The 14970-nt window shown below is 36.6% G+C and overlaps 1 protein-coding gene across 12 annotated transcripts in view; it reads left to right on the plus strand.

Moving 5' to 3' along the window:
* LOC137249116 (uncharacterized) overlaps positions 1-12056 on the plus strand; it is a 266841-nt gene extending 254785 nt beyond the window's left edge. Inside the window, exons 1-7 of one of the 12 annotated variants that reach the window (XM_067780315.1) lie at positions 2624-2756; positions 2839-3784; positions 9861-10170; positions 10336-11054; positions 11131-11479; positions 11540-11760; positions 11828-12056. In XM_067780315.1, the coding sequence (XP_067636416.1) occupies positions 3659-3784; positions 9861-10170; positions 10336-11054; positions 11131-11479; positions 11540-11760; positions 11828-11914 (1812 nt within the window). In that variant the 5' untranslated portion in view covers positions 2624-2756; positions 2839-3658 and the 3' untranslated portion in view covers positions 11915-12056. Of the gene's footprint in view, positions 1-2623; positions 3785-9860; positions 10171-10335; positions 11055-11130; positions 11480-11539; positions 11761-11827 lie in introns of those variants that run through there. The other 11 variants (XM_067780312.1, XM_067780313.1, XM_067780316.1 and 8 more) reach the window with 11 other exon arrangements.
* Positions 12057-14970: the final 2914 nt, after the last annotated feature.

Here is a 14970-nt window from a genome sequence, read left to right on the forward strand (position 1 = left end):
GGAGTGGGCCTTAGTTCTATAGGTGGATGCCTTTTCGAGATATCGCCATAAAGGTGGGCCAGGGGTGACTCTAGAATTTGTTTGTACGATATGGGTATCAAATTAAAGGTGCTAATGAGTATTTTAAAAGGGTGTGGGCCTTAATTCTATAGGTGGACGCCTTTTCGAGATATCTCCATAAAGGTAGACCAGGGGTGACTCTAGAATTTGTTTGTACGATATGGGTATCAAATGAAAGGTGTTAATGAGTATTTTAAAAGGGAGTGGGCCTTAGTTCTATAGGTGGATGCCTTTTCGAGATATCGCCATAAAGGTGGACCAGGGGTGACTCTAGAATTTGTTTGTACGATATGGGTATCAAATGAAAGGTGTTAATGAGTATTTTAAAAGGGAATGGGCCTTAGTTCTATAGGTGGATGCCTTTTCGAGATATCGCCATAAAGGTGGGCCAGGGGTGACTCTAGAATTTTTTTGTACGATATGAGTATCAAATGAAAGGTGTTAATAATTATTTTAAAAAGGCGTGGGTCTTAGTTCTATAGGTGGACGCCTTTTCGAGATATCGACATAAAGGTGGACCAGGGGTGACTCTAGAATTTGTTTGTACGATATGGGTATCAAATGAAAGGTGTTAATGAGTATTTTAAAAAGGAGTGGGCCTTAGTTCTATATGTGAACGCCTTTTCGAGATATCGCCATAAACGTGGACCAGGGGTGACTCTAGAACGTGTTTGTACGATATGGGTATCAAATTAAAGGTATTAATGAGGGTTTTAAAAGGGAGTGGCCCTTAGTTGTATATGTGAAGGCGTTTTCGAGATATCTACCAAAATGTGCACCAGGGTGATCCAGAACATCATCTGTCGGGTACCGCTAGTTTATTTATATATGTAATACCACGTACAGTATTCCTTCCAAGATTCCAAGGGCTTTTGATTTCGCCATGCAAAACTTTTCCTTTTTCTTCTACTTAATATGGTAGGTGTCACACCCATTTTACCAAGTTTTTTTCTAAAGTTATATTTTGCGTCAATAGACCAATACAATTACCATGTTTCATCCATTTTTTCGTATTTGGTATATAATTATGGCATTTTTTTCATTTTTCGTAATTCTCGATATCGAAAAAGTGGGCGTGGTCATAATCGGATTTCGGCCATTTTTTATACCAATACAAAGTGAGTTTAGATAAGTACGTGAACTGAGTTTAGTAAAGATATATCGATTTTTCCTCAAGTTATCGTGTTAACGGCCGAGCGGAAGGACAGACGGTCGACTGTGTATAAAAACTGGACGTGGCTTCAACCGATTTCGCCCTTTTTCACAGAAAACAGTTATCGCCCTAGAAGCTAAGCCTCTACCAAATTTCATAAGGATTGGTTAATTTTTGTTCGACTTATGGCATTACAAGCATCCTAGACAAATTAAATGAAAAAGGGCGAAGCCACGCTCATTTTGAAATTTTCTTTTAGTTTTGTATTTTTTTGCACCATATTATTACTGGAGTTGAATGTTGGCATAATTTACTTATATGCTGTAAAGATATTAACTTTTCTTTTAAAATTTGAATTTAAAAAAAATTTTTTTTAAAAAGTGGGCGTGGTCGTTCTCCGATTTTGCTAATTTTTATTAAGCAGACATAAAGTAATAAGAGTAACGTTCCTGCCAAATTTCATCATGATATCTTCAACGACTGCCAAATTACAGCTTGCAAAACTTCTAAATTACCTTCAATTAAAAGTGGGCGGTGCCACGCCCATTGTCCAAAATTTTACTAGTTTTCTATTCTGCGTCATAAGCTCAACTCACCTACCAAGTTCCATCGCTTAATGCGTATTTGGTAATGAATTATCGCACTTTTTCGATTTTTCGAAATTTTCGATATCGAAAAAGTGGGCGTGGTTATTTTCCGATATCGTTCATTTTAAATGGCGATCTGAGATGAGTGCCCGGGAACCTACGTACCAAATTTCATCAAGATACCTCAAAATTTACTCAAGTTATCGTGTTAACGGACAGACGGACGGACGGACGGACGGACGGACATGGCTCAATCAAGGTTCTTTTCGATACTGATGATTTTGATATGTGGAAGTCTATATCTATCTCGATTCCTTTATACCTGTACAACCAACCGTTATGCAATCAAAGTTAATATACTCTGTGAGCTCTGCTCAACTGAGTATAAAAAAATACGCACGACCCATGTACAAAAATGTTGTTGACCAGTGTTATCAGCAATAAAAGGGAAAAACTATTTTGAACATAACGGACACCCTAATGTAGAATTGTGAATACGTGTAAACGATCTGAAGCTAACGTTCAGCAGCATTTATCAAAAGAACACCGTTGAACAACGACGTCACTGCTAACGTCATCGGCTCTGCCTTTCACAGTGCCAACCACAACTCCCCCACGAAGGGCTACTTCAACTAAATTAGGCGGCGAGCTGGCATTCCAATGCCGGCTGACGGCTGTGCGTTCAGTCATGATGGGGGGTGATGAACGCTGATGATGCGCAAGTACTTTGGAGAGACTTCCCAACAACAACAACAACGAAAACACACATGATGATTATTATGATAATTGTGGAGCACAGTGGCGATGAGTAAATGTTTTTTGTAGTTTCAGTACGATAAGTGACACGATCAGCTGCGGTAGTGGATAAGAAGCAGGAAGAAGAGAACAACACACTTTGCTGTGATGGCGGGTGGATCATCAACGCGATAAATAAATACACAAAAAAGTTTATAAATGTCTATACTTAAATATGTACTTGTGTTGTTATTGTTGTTGTTGGAGTATAAATACTGCAATTTTAAATTAACTAAATTCCAGGCGTCTCATTAAACTGGTTTAATTGAAATTTTTAAAAGAAATTGTGTTTGCTTAATAAGCACACATACATACATATGTATGTAGATACTTACATACATACAATTTACACAACTTTATATAGCATATATAATATGTATACTTACATATATATAAAAATAAAATCACTAAATGAATGGAGTTTAACCAAATTAAATTGTGATGAAAGAACATTAAAAAAAATCTGTGACATGGTAAATAAGAAAAGTAATTACGCAGCGCTTAATCTGCGCTAGATAATGGATATTATCTAGCCTGATAAGAGCTTTGCCGTTTTCTTATCAGTCTATTTAAATTTTACATATGTGCACCTGCGGTTGTGTATACATGTGTGTGTGTGTGTTGTGTACAGAAATTTGCGATGTTGACAGTGTTTGAGCTGCTGCTTTTGCTGCTGGCGCTATAAAAGCCAACCAACACAAACCGACCCCACTTGACTGTTAAGAAGCACCCACACAATCATAAGAATGTATAAAGACAAGAATACAAATTGGGGATAAGTCAACGAGTGCAAAATTAAACAAAACAGCGAATAAAAATAAAAAACTTAAAAAAGATCGGATGTGTGTATATATGTATGTGTACAGAAGGAGATCCCTTTGTGTAGCTTGCAGCTTTAGAAGTTCACACTTTGCAATACCCAAACACACATACATACGTAGGTATATTGCACACAAAGGTATTTGCTTCAGTGCTACTTGCTGCACTTGTAAGAGCACCAATATCAACTCATTCAATTGTATGCATCTTTCCGTATTGTGGCATTATTACGTCAGTGACAACAATGAGTATAGCAGCGCGTACTAAATGGACTTCAGCAACAGCTGTGGCAACGGCGGGCGTACAGCGCAGGCGTGTGATCAACAAACACATTCAACAGAAATATCTGTTATGTGGGTTTGCAATACATGTACATAAGTATAAATACTTAGATATTAATAATAAATTGATTCATAAACTATGTATTTACAAAAAGCAGTAAATGATAACTGCTCGTAATTCAAAATTTAGATATCTGTAATCAGTTTTACAGACAAAACAAGTAAAGACGGGACTGTCTTCGGCTGTGCATGTAAAAACTTTGACTACGAATCACGTATTTCAAAAATATATGACGTAACTATTTGATGAAATTTGATGAATTTTGAAGCTTCTAGCCGTAAAAAAGGGACAAAAATTACAGTTTATATGAAGTATATAATATATACACCACCGATCTCTATGATTTTTTCAGACAAAAATATATGCTATATACGTAAGCATTTGGTGAAATTTGAAGCTTCTAGCTGTTAAAATGGGGCCGAAATCGAAAAAAATATATATATACTATATATATACAATATATACCATCATATATATATTATATATATCACCGATCTCTATGATTTTTTGACACAACAATATATACGTATGCAATCGGAAAAATGAAGCTTATAGCTGTTAAAATGGGGTAGAAATTGCGAAGTTTCTTATCTGAACATTTGGTTGTAAGAGATATATACTATATAGACATACAACCGATCTCTATGATTTTGTCAGACAACAATATATGCTACATACCTAAAGCATTTGGTGAAATTTGAAGCTCCTAGCTGTTAAAATTCGGCGGAAATTGCAAAAAAAAAAATATATATATACTACATATATACATATATATACTATATATACCATCATATATATATTATATATATCACCGATCTCTATGATTGTTTCAACAACAATATATACTATATACGTAAGCAATCGCTGAAATTTGAAGCTTATAGCTGTTAAAATGGGGTAGAAATTGCGAAAAGTTTCTTATCTGAACAATCGGTTGTATGAGATATATACTATGTACACCACCGATCTCAATGATTTTTCAGACAAAAATATATGCTATATACGTAAGCATTTGGTGAAATTTGAAGCTTCTAGCTGTTAAAATGGGGCAGAAATTGCGCAAAGTTTCTTATCTGAACAATCGGTTGTATGAGATATATACTATGTATACCACCGATCTCAATGATTTTTTCAGACAACAATATATGCTATACACGTAAGCATTTGGTGAAATTTGATGTCTAATCGGACACCCAAATACACCCGCTCACCAAATGTTATCAAGATATCTCAAAAATTTAGGGACTAGTTTGCATACAAACAGACAGACGGACAGACGGACATGGCTAAATCAACTTAGCTCTTCATCCTGATTATTTCGGTATACTTAATGGTGGGTCTATCTATTTTCTTTTAAGGACTTACAATTTTGGAATTCGTGACGAAATTTATATACCATTTCATTTTCATGAAACGTATGAAAAATTTGCGCAGAACTGTTGCATTAAGAGAGGGTACTAGTTCTAATTATATCTCCTCGCAGTGCTTTCAGCTCATACTTTTAACGGTGGGATGACATAATGTCAATAACGAAAAAGTCAATTGGGCTTCATGGCCAATTAGAAACTTTTCGGATGGCCTCATGACTATTTCGGGAAATGACCATAACTATATACAGCAAATTAAGATCAGCACAAAAATAAAAAACTTCCGCAGGTGAGGTTACGCGTTCTCAGCGGCCCAGCTTTTAGGCCGAGCTTTTTGAGCTGTAATGAAACCAGAATTATGAAAATTGTCGCCGCATATGGAAATATGGAAATTTGGAATAAAAAAATCGCACAGTTTTTATACCAAATTTTCTATAAACTTCTAGTTGAATAAGCTCTTCGTACTTATCTCAGAGAGGACCGCATTGGGCCAGTTTCTTATGCAAAAATTTGGGAAAAGGAGCGCCATAACCTAAAACTTGAAATAAAAAAAGTATTTCTTTTTTTTTTCGACTGAACAAAATTATAGCGAAAACAATAAAATGTAACTGTAACTTAACAGTTGTTATCAAACTAAAACGAGGTGTGAAGCAAAATAATTGACCTTTTTGCCACTTGAGAAAAAATTGGTTGATTTTATGACCATTTCAGAAAAGAAATTTATTTTATTTATTTAAAGTCGACACAAACACAAAGCGGTCAAAAATTATTGTAATAGAACAGATATATATGTTAATACAAAGCCATCCTTAAAATTAAAGTGTTTAAGAGAGTTACATAGAAAATTAATATGTTATAAAAATTTGACATCGCATTGCATAAGAAAAAAAAATTAAAATATCAGGCTAAACCTAAGAGTATAGCAATATGTAAAGCGGCAAACGAACATTCAAAGCCAATGCAATTAATCAAATCATTATAATCTGGCAAAATTTTGCCGGCATAGAGGTAAATGAAAAGGCAGAAAATGTCTGGAGACCCTAGGTCAGGGAAGTCAATCACACCGATGATGAGCTTGTGAATGAACATTAAGCCGAGTACGACTCTGCGATTCTCCAGAGATGGCAAATTAATTAGAAGAAGCCTATTCCTGTATGGTGGAAGATGAGTGCTTGATTCCCAGTTGAGACCTCGTAATGCAAAAATTAAAAACTGTCTGTGGACAGACACAATCCGATCTATATGGATTTGATAGATTGGATCCAAGCACATGAACGGTACTCGAGTATACGACGTACCAGCGAGGCTTAGTCCAACGTTTGATAAATCCTAGTACACCAGTTGCTTTGTTTATAGTGGTTGAAATATGTATGGTAAAACTTAATTTCGGATCAAAAATAACACCTAGATCAGTTACAATAGATATCCGCTCCAAGATGTCAGGACCGGCTTCACCCGGTTAAAAGTCATTTGCTTACATTCGATCGAAACAGGACAAGTTTGAAGGCAGATATGTGTAAGAAAAATTTTACATCATCTGCGGACATAAAAACTCTAGAATGTAAGATAATCTGTGGTGAGTCATTAATGAACTGGGTAAAAATGAATGTACCCAAATGGCTACCGTGGGTCACGCCAGAAGTTACATCAATCGGCTTTGAAAGATTGTTTTTGAAGAAAACTCGTTGGGTCCTATTTTCAAGATAATTTGAAATCCAACTTAATAAAGGCGTTGGAAAGCCCAGATGATCAAGTTTGTGAACTAAGAGCTCGTGATTAACAGAGTTGAATGCGTTACTGAAGTCGGTGTAAATTACATCTGTTTGTTTGCAATCTAAAAAACCATTCATAACAAAAGACGTAAATTCAAGCAAGTTGGTAGTTGTTGATCTCCGACGCACAAAACCATGTTGACAAGGTGATATTAAAGACCTACACAGATATTGAAGCTGGTATGTGATTATCATAATGCATAATGTCAATATCGTTGACACTGCAATCATTTGAAATTCATATGGTCATAACTTCAATTGACTTTGTGTCCATTTAAAGTTCTCACAAGGCCAACTGACGTTATGGTCATTTGATGTCATACGAAATGACAATTGCAGGCCTTTTGGACGCCTTCTTAACTGTTTCAGTCGAAGGTGGCTCCATGGTTGCACGGCGGCATACATACAAACATAAATAAAAACTAACTGTACGTAGTCCCGCCTTGGTAGTCACTGCCTTTGTTTAATTAGTTTAGATTCATATTACTTGTACAGAAGCGCTATTGGCACCAGTTCGGAGGTAACCATTAAACCTGTACACTGATACTGTCACTTTGCGCTAATGTCTCCCTTTTTTCTGCAGGAATTATTTGATCAGCCTAAAAGTCTCAAGAGTCAAATACAAACTTATTTAGTTGGCGCTTAACCGTTTATACGGGCTTAACCGTTGAACTTCTTCGGTGAGCTAACTAGCGCCAGTCGGAAACGTCAAGGGAACTAATCGTATTTCAACTTGTTCTTCCTCCTCTGCTTACTTATGTAAGTGGGCACTGAACTCGCTGAACTCATTGACATCTGAATAAAGATCACCGAAAAAAATGACCACAGTAAAATCAACAATTCGGCTTTGTTATTAAAATAACTGCTATTCGTAAAAATTGATTGCATTATGGTTCTTTCAATCGAGTTTTTTTGCCAAAAGAACAAGTCATTTCAACTGAAGAAACGCTGTTAACAATATTCTTTTAAAATGACAGATTCTCAATCAATCTAACTAATTTCATTGGTAATTTCGACAGGGAATAAATACCAATACTTTTTCATTCAAGTTGCTAATTTTAAAGAGAAACATACGCTCACAGCGCTTTATGACCATGTTGCCACAGAATCTCTATTAAATCTCTCTATTATTATAATGTTGACGAAAATCTGTTATTTTTAAAGTTTTCATTGGTTTTCTTGGGCACCGTTTTTCAGCGCGTTTGAAACCATTTAAAGATAACTAGAGCTTTACCTCGCCACTTTGGCCGATAGCATAAAAATTGACTGCTTGTCTCACATTAAGCGGCCAAAGTGGCAAGGCTAAAATCTATTCAAGTTTTACTGTAATTTTAACTTGCACTAAAAAACGAGCTTTAGGGTGAGTTAAAACGTAAGCCGTACGTTTTTTTTTTTTTTTTTTTTTGTTGATTTGACTGTTTAAACGTTCACTTCAACATCTACATTTTTTTTGAAGTTGATTCAACAAATATTTGCAATGGACAAAAATTGACAGAAATTTCGGTTGAATTGACCCGTAATTCGGTTGACTCTCCCTGCAAAAATCGTTGGATCATGTGGTCCACTGGAGTACTTACCATTATACTCCACTGTAATGCAGCAATGGACCAACTCATGTTTCTACACGAACATGTTGTAAGCCGATCATTGCTCGTTTTTAACGATTGTAATCACTACACGATGTTTATTGGACCGTGGGTACTCCATGGATTACTCTGATGTAATGCGGAGCTGGAGTATATAGTCCAGTCCTAGGACATCGCAATGTTATTTGGACCATTTTGTTTTTTTTTTGTATGAATTGTGGTTAGTTTTGGAGCACTCGGTTGGTCCATAGCGAGTACTCCATACATGCATGCATGGAGTACTCGCGATTTTTGCAGGGTCTGTCAGATTTTTTCTTTTAGTGATCACAAAGCTCATCTTTAAATATTTTTTATTACTCGTCCACGCCAACGTGTGGGTATCCTTAAACCTTTCGTGGAGCATTTCTCTTGCACACTACCATTATAGGTAACATGTAGAGCTCGTTTCCCGTTAGCGGAAACAGGACTTTACTTCTCTATTGCTTATTCAATCCAAAGTATAATATTTTGGCAAGAGTGATTCTTCGGTGGACAGCATAACAAACTTCATAAAATTTAAGAAATATGACGATCTAAAACCTTGTTTAGTTTCGAACTGTTGGGAGACGTCTCTCTCTAAACTGATTGAGCTCAGGGTTTGATCTACACTATATTGCACGGCCGATGACGAGTAATGTGTAACAAGTATTTTTGGCAGGGTTCTTCCCAGCTGTCCACGGTGTTACGCACAATACGCTTGATAACACCTTAACTTCATCGTCTTCGATTCTAGGTTAGTGTTCAGCATCTTTCTCTAAGTACTCTCTGGCCATTGATAACCAGGCAACATTTAGTCTTACAAAAATTCAACGCTGGCTTGAAACGGTTGTAGTCAAACGCTTTGCTGATGTCTTCCTGCCCCTACTTTTTTCTTTCTGAAAAGACGTAACGTTTCCCTCTTCATACTCTTTGCACTGATGTCTTCCTGCTCCTACTTTTTTCATTCTGAAAAGACGTAACGTTTCCCTCTTCAAATCGGAGTTGCATTTGTTTTCAAAATGGCCCTTTTCTATTACAATGAGACTAGGTATTTTTTGCATATCGACGATAAACAACTTTTCCTCATGCTTTCCAATGAGGTCAATACCACCTTCTTTCACCACCCTAGCGTTAAACATATGTACATGCATATATTTCCTCTGATTTCGTAGGAGCCGTTAAGGTCCTTAAGACATACGAAAAGGAGAGGGGGAGGGTATGCAGATGCAGCATTGCCTTAGAGCGCCACCATGCGTTGTAGAGAAAGCTTGATATAGCTAGTTATAATACTAATAGTAATACTTCCCTAAAAAGTTTCCTTAATATCAATTTAAACCTGTTTATTTTATTATGTTTTACAGGCTTTTCTCGCCACTCCTGCCTACCTCTATGGAAATGTAGTTGAATCGGATAAGGACTTGGTGCTGCGCATTTGGCCCGCTATAGTCTATCAGGCCACGGGTCAAATTTGTCGTTCAATTTTAGAACATCTAAATGTTGAATATCGGGGTCGTGAACGGGAAACAATACAATATCGTAGTTTCTTTCTTACTGCCACACTGATCATATGTTGTTCGCTTATGATTAGCGGTATATTTTTCTCATCAGCATGGGTTATAGTTTCTACAACAACACAAGCGGTGGCTATAGTATTCTATGGATGTTTTGCGGGTAAGATTGTTTTCATTTTACAATTGGACTCCGCTAGGAAACTTACGCCTCAGCCCAAAGCGGTTGCTCTCGTGGCTTCATACTACTCCAAATTGCTGGCATCATCTTCCGCTTCGGTTAGTTTTTTCATAAAGTATTAAACTTTCTTTTTACCTTCATTTCCAGGAATTGGTTCTAGTCTCTTCGTCTGGAAGACCCACGTTATTTTAGAAGCAGTGCGGCCGCGTGAAGATAAATTTGTACGCAAAACGATCTATCTCTGTGGTGAGGCATTCTGTCAACTCTTTCTCTCATTCGTCTTCACAAGTCTGCGCACACTGTATGGTACAGCGCAGTCAATTGTTTTAATGTCCTCATTACTGGTAAATCTAATACCCATCAGCTTAATTATCACACGACACCGTGAAGGTTCTATCACCAAACGTATATCATTGATTACGGCAGATAGCGCCTTCCCACCACTCCACCATCAATTGGGCGCCTTCCCCACAAGTATTGCCGATCAAATCGATGGCATTGAAATGCAATTGCCTCGTACTTGGAAGAGTCCACTACGTGAGCAACATCATGGTACAGCTACTGCAGCACTTTTTGCAGCAGCGGCAGTCGAAGCGCGAAGCAATTATATGTTGGCTGCAGATGAATCATACGTGACATTTGTTAATCCAAATGGTGTAGAGATTATGGAAATCATACCCGAAGAAGAGGAGACTCTATCAGTAATGCGTAGCAGCTCGACAACAATCGGTAAGAGTCATCAAAGTGTTGCGACATCACAATCCAAATTACCTCCAAATATGTCTTCGAACGGATTGCAACAGCTGGACGAAAATGTGGAAGTTAGTAGTGGTGGCGCTTATAAGAAAATGGGAGATGGAAATTGGGTGAGTCGCACAATGAGTGTGCTAAGAAAAATGAAAGTATACAAATTGGCTTATCTCTTACGTTCTATGATAACAGCTCAAATTTCGTCGCATGACACGCAATTTTGCAATACATATTTGGAAAAGTTTGCGGGATACAATTTTTCTGCCACTGCAACATGCTTTGATGGTACCCAGACTCTATTCCACAACTCTACTTATGTCTGTAGATATATTTTCTTACGTTATGTGCTTAACGGTGCTACCAAGCTTAGCAGTCACCCATCATGCAATCAAGAATGCGGAAATTCCTTTTCTTTTCTCACTTTTGGCCTTCCCGTGGATGTGTTTCTCACTGATGACGCCACGCTTCGGACACAGCTTGTATAAACGCAAGATCGAATGGCACACGTTGGGTAGTGTGTGCAAGGCTTTGGCACTAATTCGTAAGTATTAATGAAATTTCCTCTTCTGGTCATCACCAACTGACTAGTCTTATAACTTAGTCATCAGCTTCTCTACATCCAAACTTCAATTGAGCGTCTCTTCTGTCTTACTTGGTTTTGGCCAGTCAGTGACGCTCTTCCTGCAAGATGTTGTCTATCAGCGCAGTATGCCACGCGCGCAATGGAATGATATCCGTCATCCGGTTCATTTTACTAATGGCCTACTCATTTGTCTGTGGGGCGCTTTGGCACACTATGTTGTGGTGCAATTTTCCTTTCAAGTATGCATTCTATTGTTTTTTCTAACATCTCTAATTTGTTTTAAATATATCTTCTCTTGCTTTTCAGGCGACTGTCGGCTTAGCTGCACTGCTCTATGTTGTTGGTATGGTCACATGGAATATGATTTTTGTGTGCTGTAATACTAGGGATTAAATACCACAAACAGTAAAAAAAAGATTGTTGTTGTTATTCGAGATTACTTGGCTAAAAAAATTCAGCCTAACTTACCAATTCATATTTTTAAGACATCGAACTAACCCTGTACATATGTACGCATTAAAAACTTAAAATTAAAAATAACGATAAGCATACAACTTGTACGGTCTTCTTTGTTCGCGTACCAGTTAAAGTTCAACAAAGTGGTGATGCTTCGATCATACATATATACACATATGGCTGTGGCCTTCCTCAAGAAAACTGTATCACGGAGTGCTCTCTACATGCAATTGTTGGGGCAATGTAGTGAATATATCTTCGTGAATGTTCACGACTCCCCTTTAAAGCGAAACACTAATTACATCTTCCCCCGTGCAGATACAAACTATAAGATTCATCTAAAGCCAAAGATCCCTCTCCTAACACACACGCATCGCAAATGCATTGGAGTAAAGGGAACAGCGACAAGTGTACGGAGAACGTACGTAACAACTTCGGATGGAATGATGTATTCGCATATAAGTAACTCATCACCCTACAAAAAATTTCGTCACAAAACCTAATCACGCCCATGTAAATGTGACTATGAATATAACCTACGACCGTAAAATGACTAGTCAAATGACGTGGAATGACGAGAGCGTTTTTGCAGGGCACGTAAATGTTCAGTGAGATTCAGGGTGGATATTATACTATGTTCAAACAAAAATTAATTCAGGCAATTTCGATTTAAATTGATTGGTATTCATACAACTCAATTTAGCTGACACAATAGTAATTTGATAGCTGGTTGGCTCATCTCTAAAGCAACAACATACCTTTGTTCAGACTGTCAAATTGTGCGTGTCGGTATTAGGTGAATTGAATGGAATGAAAACATAAAACTTTGAAATTTTTGTGTGTTGTAAGAAAATGTGTTCAAGGTTTTGGTTTCATTTTGAGTTTGCCATCTTCTTTTGACAATCCCTACTCCAGTGAAATGAAAAAAATTTAAGATCAGCAGAAGTGATGAGCCAACCATATAGTTGAGCCATGCGTAACTGACGTTTAAATCGACTCAATAAACACACTTTACAAGGTTGCATTTGCAGCTTCAAACAATTTATTACGCAATTTTTTTTAAATTGGCAATTTATTATATGATAAATTGCGTAATAAATTTCCGAAATGGTATAAATTGCCAATTTGGTGTGTGTTTGTACATAGTATTAGACTGAACATATTTTGTATGAAAAAAAATAAAGTTATAAAAACGCTGTACCGCCCTCAAATTATTCCTTTGTATGTAGGTATTTAATTTCCAAAGTCTTGGGCAGATAACTTCAGGTTAAGGCGTGGCACATTGCCATTGAAAATGCTCAGAGTCGGGTTTTTTGTAATGTTCGAGTCATGCCCGACAAAACCTTATAAAAAGTTGTTAATATGCTATTTCTCCCCTAAAGCGTATTTATAACAATTAAATGAATCTCAAAATATCTATAAAACTCCTTCGTTATTTCAATACTCATTTCTTCCATTTATTCATATAATAAGCTTTAAATCAATCCATGGCGCGTTCTGCGTCAATTCGAGCTTCATGGCCGAGCCACAATAAAAATTTTCATATAGATGCGTTCAACGCAATCTTTTGCATGTCAGTAAAATCGCCACAATCACGCAAGATGTTGCGTTTGTAAATATAAATGCACTTCAGACTTAGCAATTGAAGTTTATTTCGCCTTGCCCATTCACACACAAAATTTAACAAAGCATTCTTATAAACATTCTCACAATACAAGAAAAATACATACCTATTTGCTAACATATTTCGTGCCATATATGTAATACTCCTATATGGCTAATAGAAAATGCTCACAATGTGTTTTGAATACGAAATCAAAAAAGACAGCCTAAAAAATTTTTGTGATTGTAGCATAAGTGTGACAAGAAAAAATTTAAACTTTGATACACTCGGCTATTGAATACAAAAACAAAAACATTTAAAAAGCAATATATCGGCACTCTGATGTTTGGGAATGTACCCAGCTTTTCGTAGCAATATAGGAGTATTACATACATATATGTTTCGTGCCTTGCATTTATATATTTTATAACTGTGAAAAATTGTAAAACCAACGAGTGGGAAAAATAATTTCACTTGCTGAGTGTGAAATCACACTTATCCAAAGCAAATATCGAATTCTTCTTCTTATGCTTTGCTTGTAATAAAAGTTGGAACTTGGCTACTTTTTCATGTCAGATGCGCCAGTGTCGCTTTATCTGCCGTTCTCCATAAAAATACGTGCTACTCATAATGCATAAGATTTCGTTAAACGCAACGCCCTACCTCATTAGGGAGACTCATTAAAGCATATATGTAAATGTATAAGGTGTAAAATTATATCAATTTACACACGCTGTTATATGAACCTAGTAATATTCTTGATAAACTTAATTGTTGATCAGCTGTGTTATTACCAAAAAATTTTTGATTGCTATACAAATTAGAAAATGCCAACATTAAGTGAAAAATCAAAACTAAAACATCTTTACTAAGAAATTCTTGTAAATTACTTGCTGATGTTGGATATTTCTGACGAAAAGGACGGTAATTATGTTTGCAAGGTTGCATTCCTTTGAGTTTACCGCGTTTACACCATTGAAATGTGCGCGTAAATTTATACAAATTGCGTAATAGATTTTTTATACAAAAATTTGACAGTTCGTTCACGCACTAGATAAAATTATACGTTTACAAACTATAAGGTTAAATGAGCCCCCTATTTTGCTTTTTTATCACAACTAAACCACTACCACTACCATGATTTTAGTCTTACTAACACAGCCACAGTTCTAGATTTAATGACTACTGGTTTAAAGTCAATTTTTATAATAAACTAGCAGACCCGGCAGACGTTTCTCTGTCCTAAATTTTGTATATCTGTATACATTTTAATAAGCTTTTTCCGTCTAAATCTGCCCTCGCCCCTCTACACTTTTTCCTAATCTTTGTATTCACTCGTCCCTCCGTACTTTTCGCTTCATCTTTCTCCATCTTCGTCTCATTCTATCTG

Source organism: Eurosta solidaginis, chromosome 4, assembly GCF_040869045.1.
Source record: "Eurosta solidaginis isolate ZX-2024a chromosome 4, ASM4086904v1, whole genome shotgun sequence".
Lineage (NCBI taxonomy): Eukaryota > Metazoa > Arthropoda > Insecta > Diptera > Tephritidae > Eurosta > Eurosta solidaginis.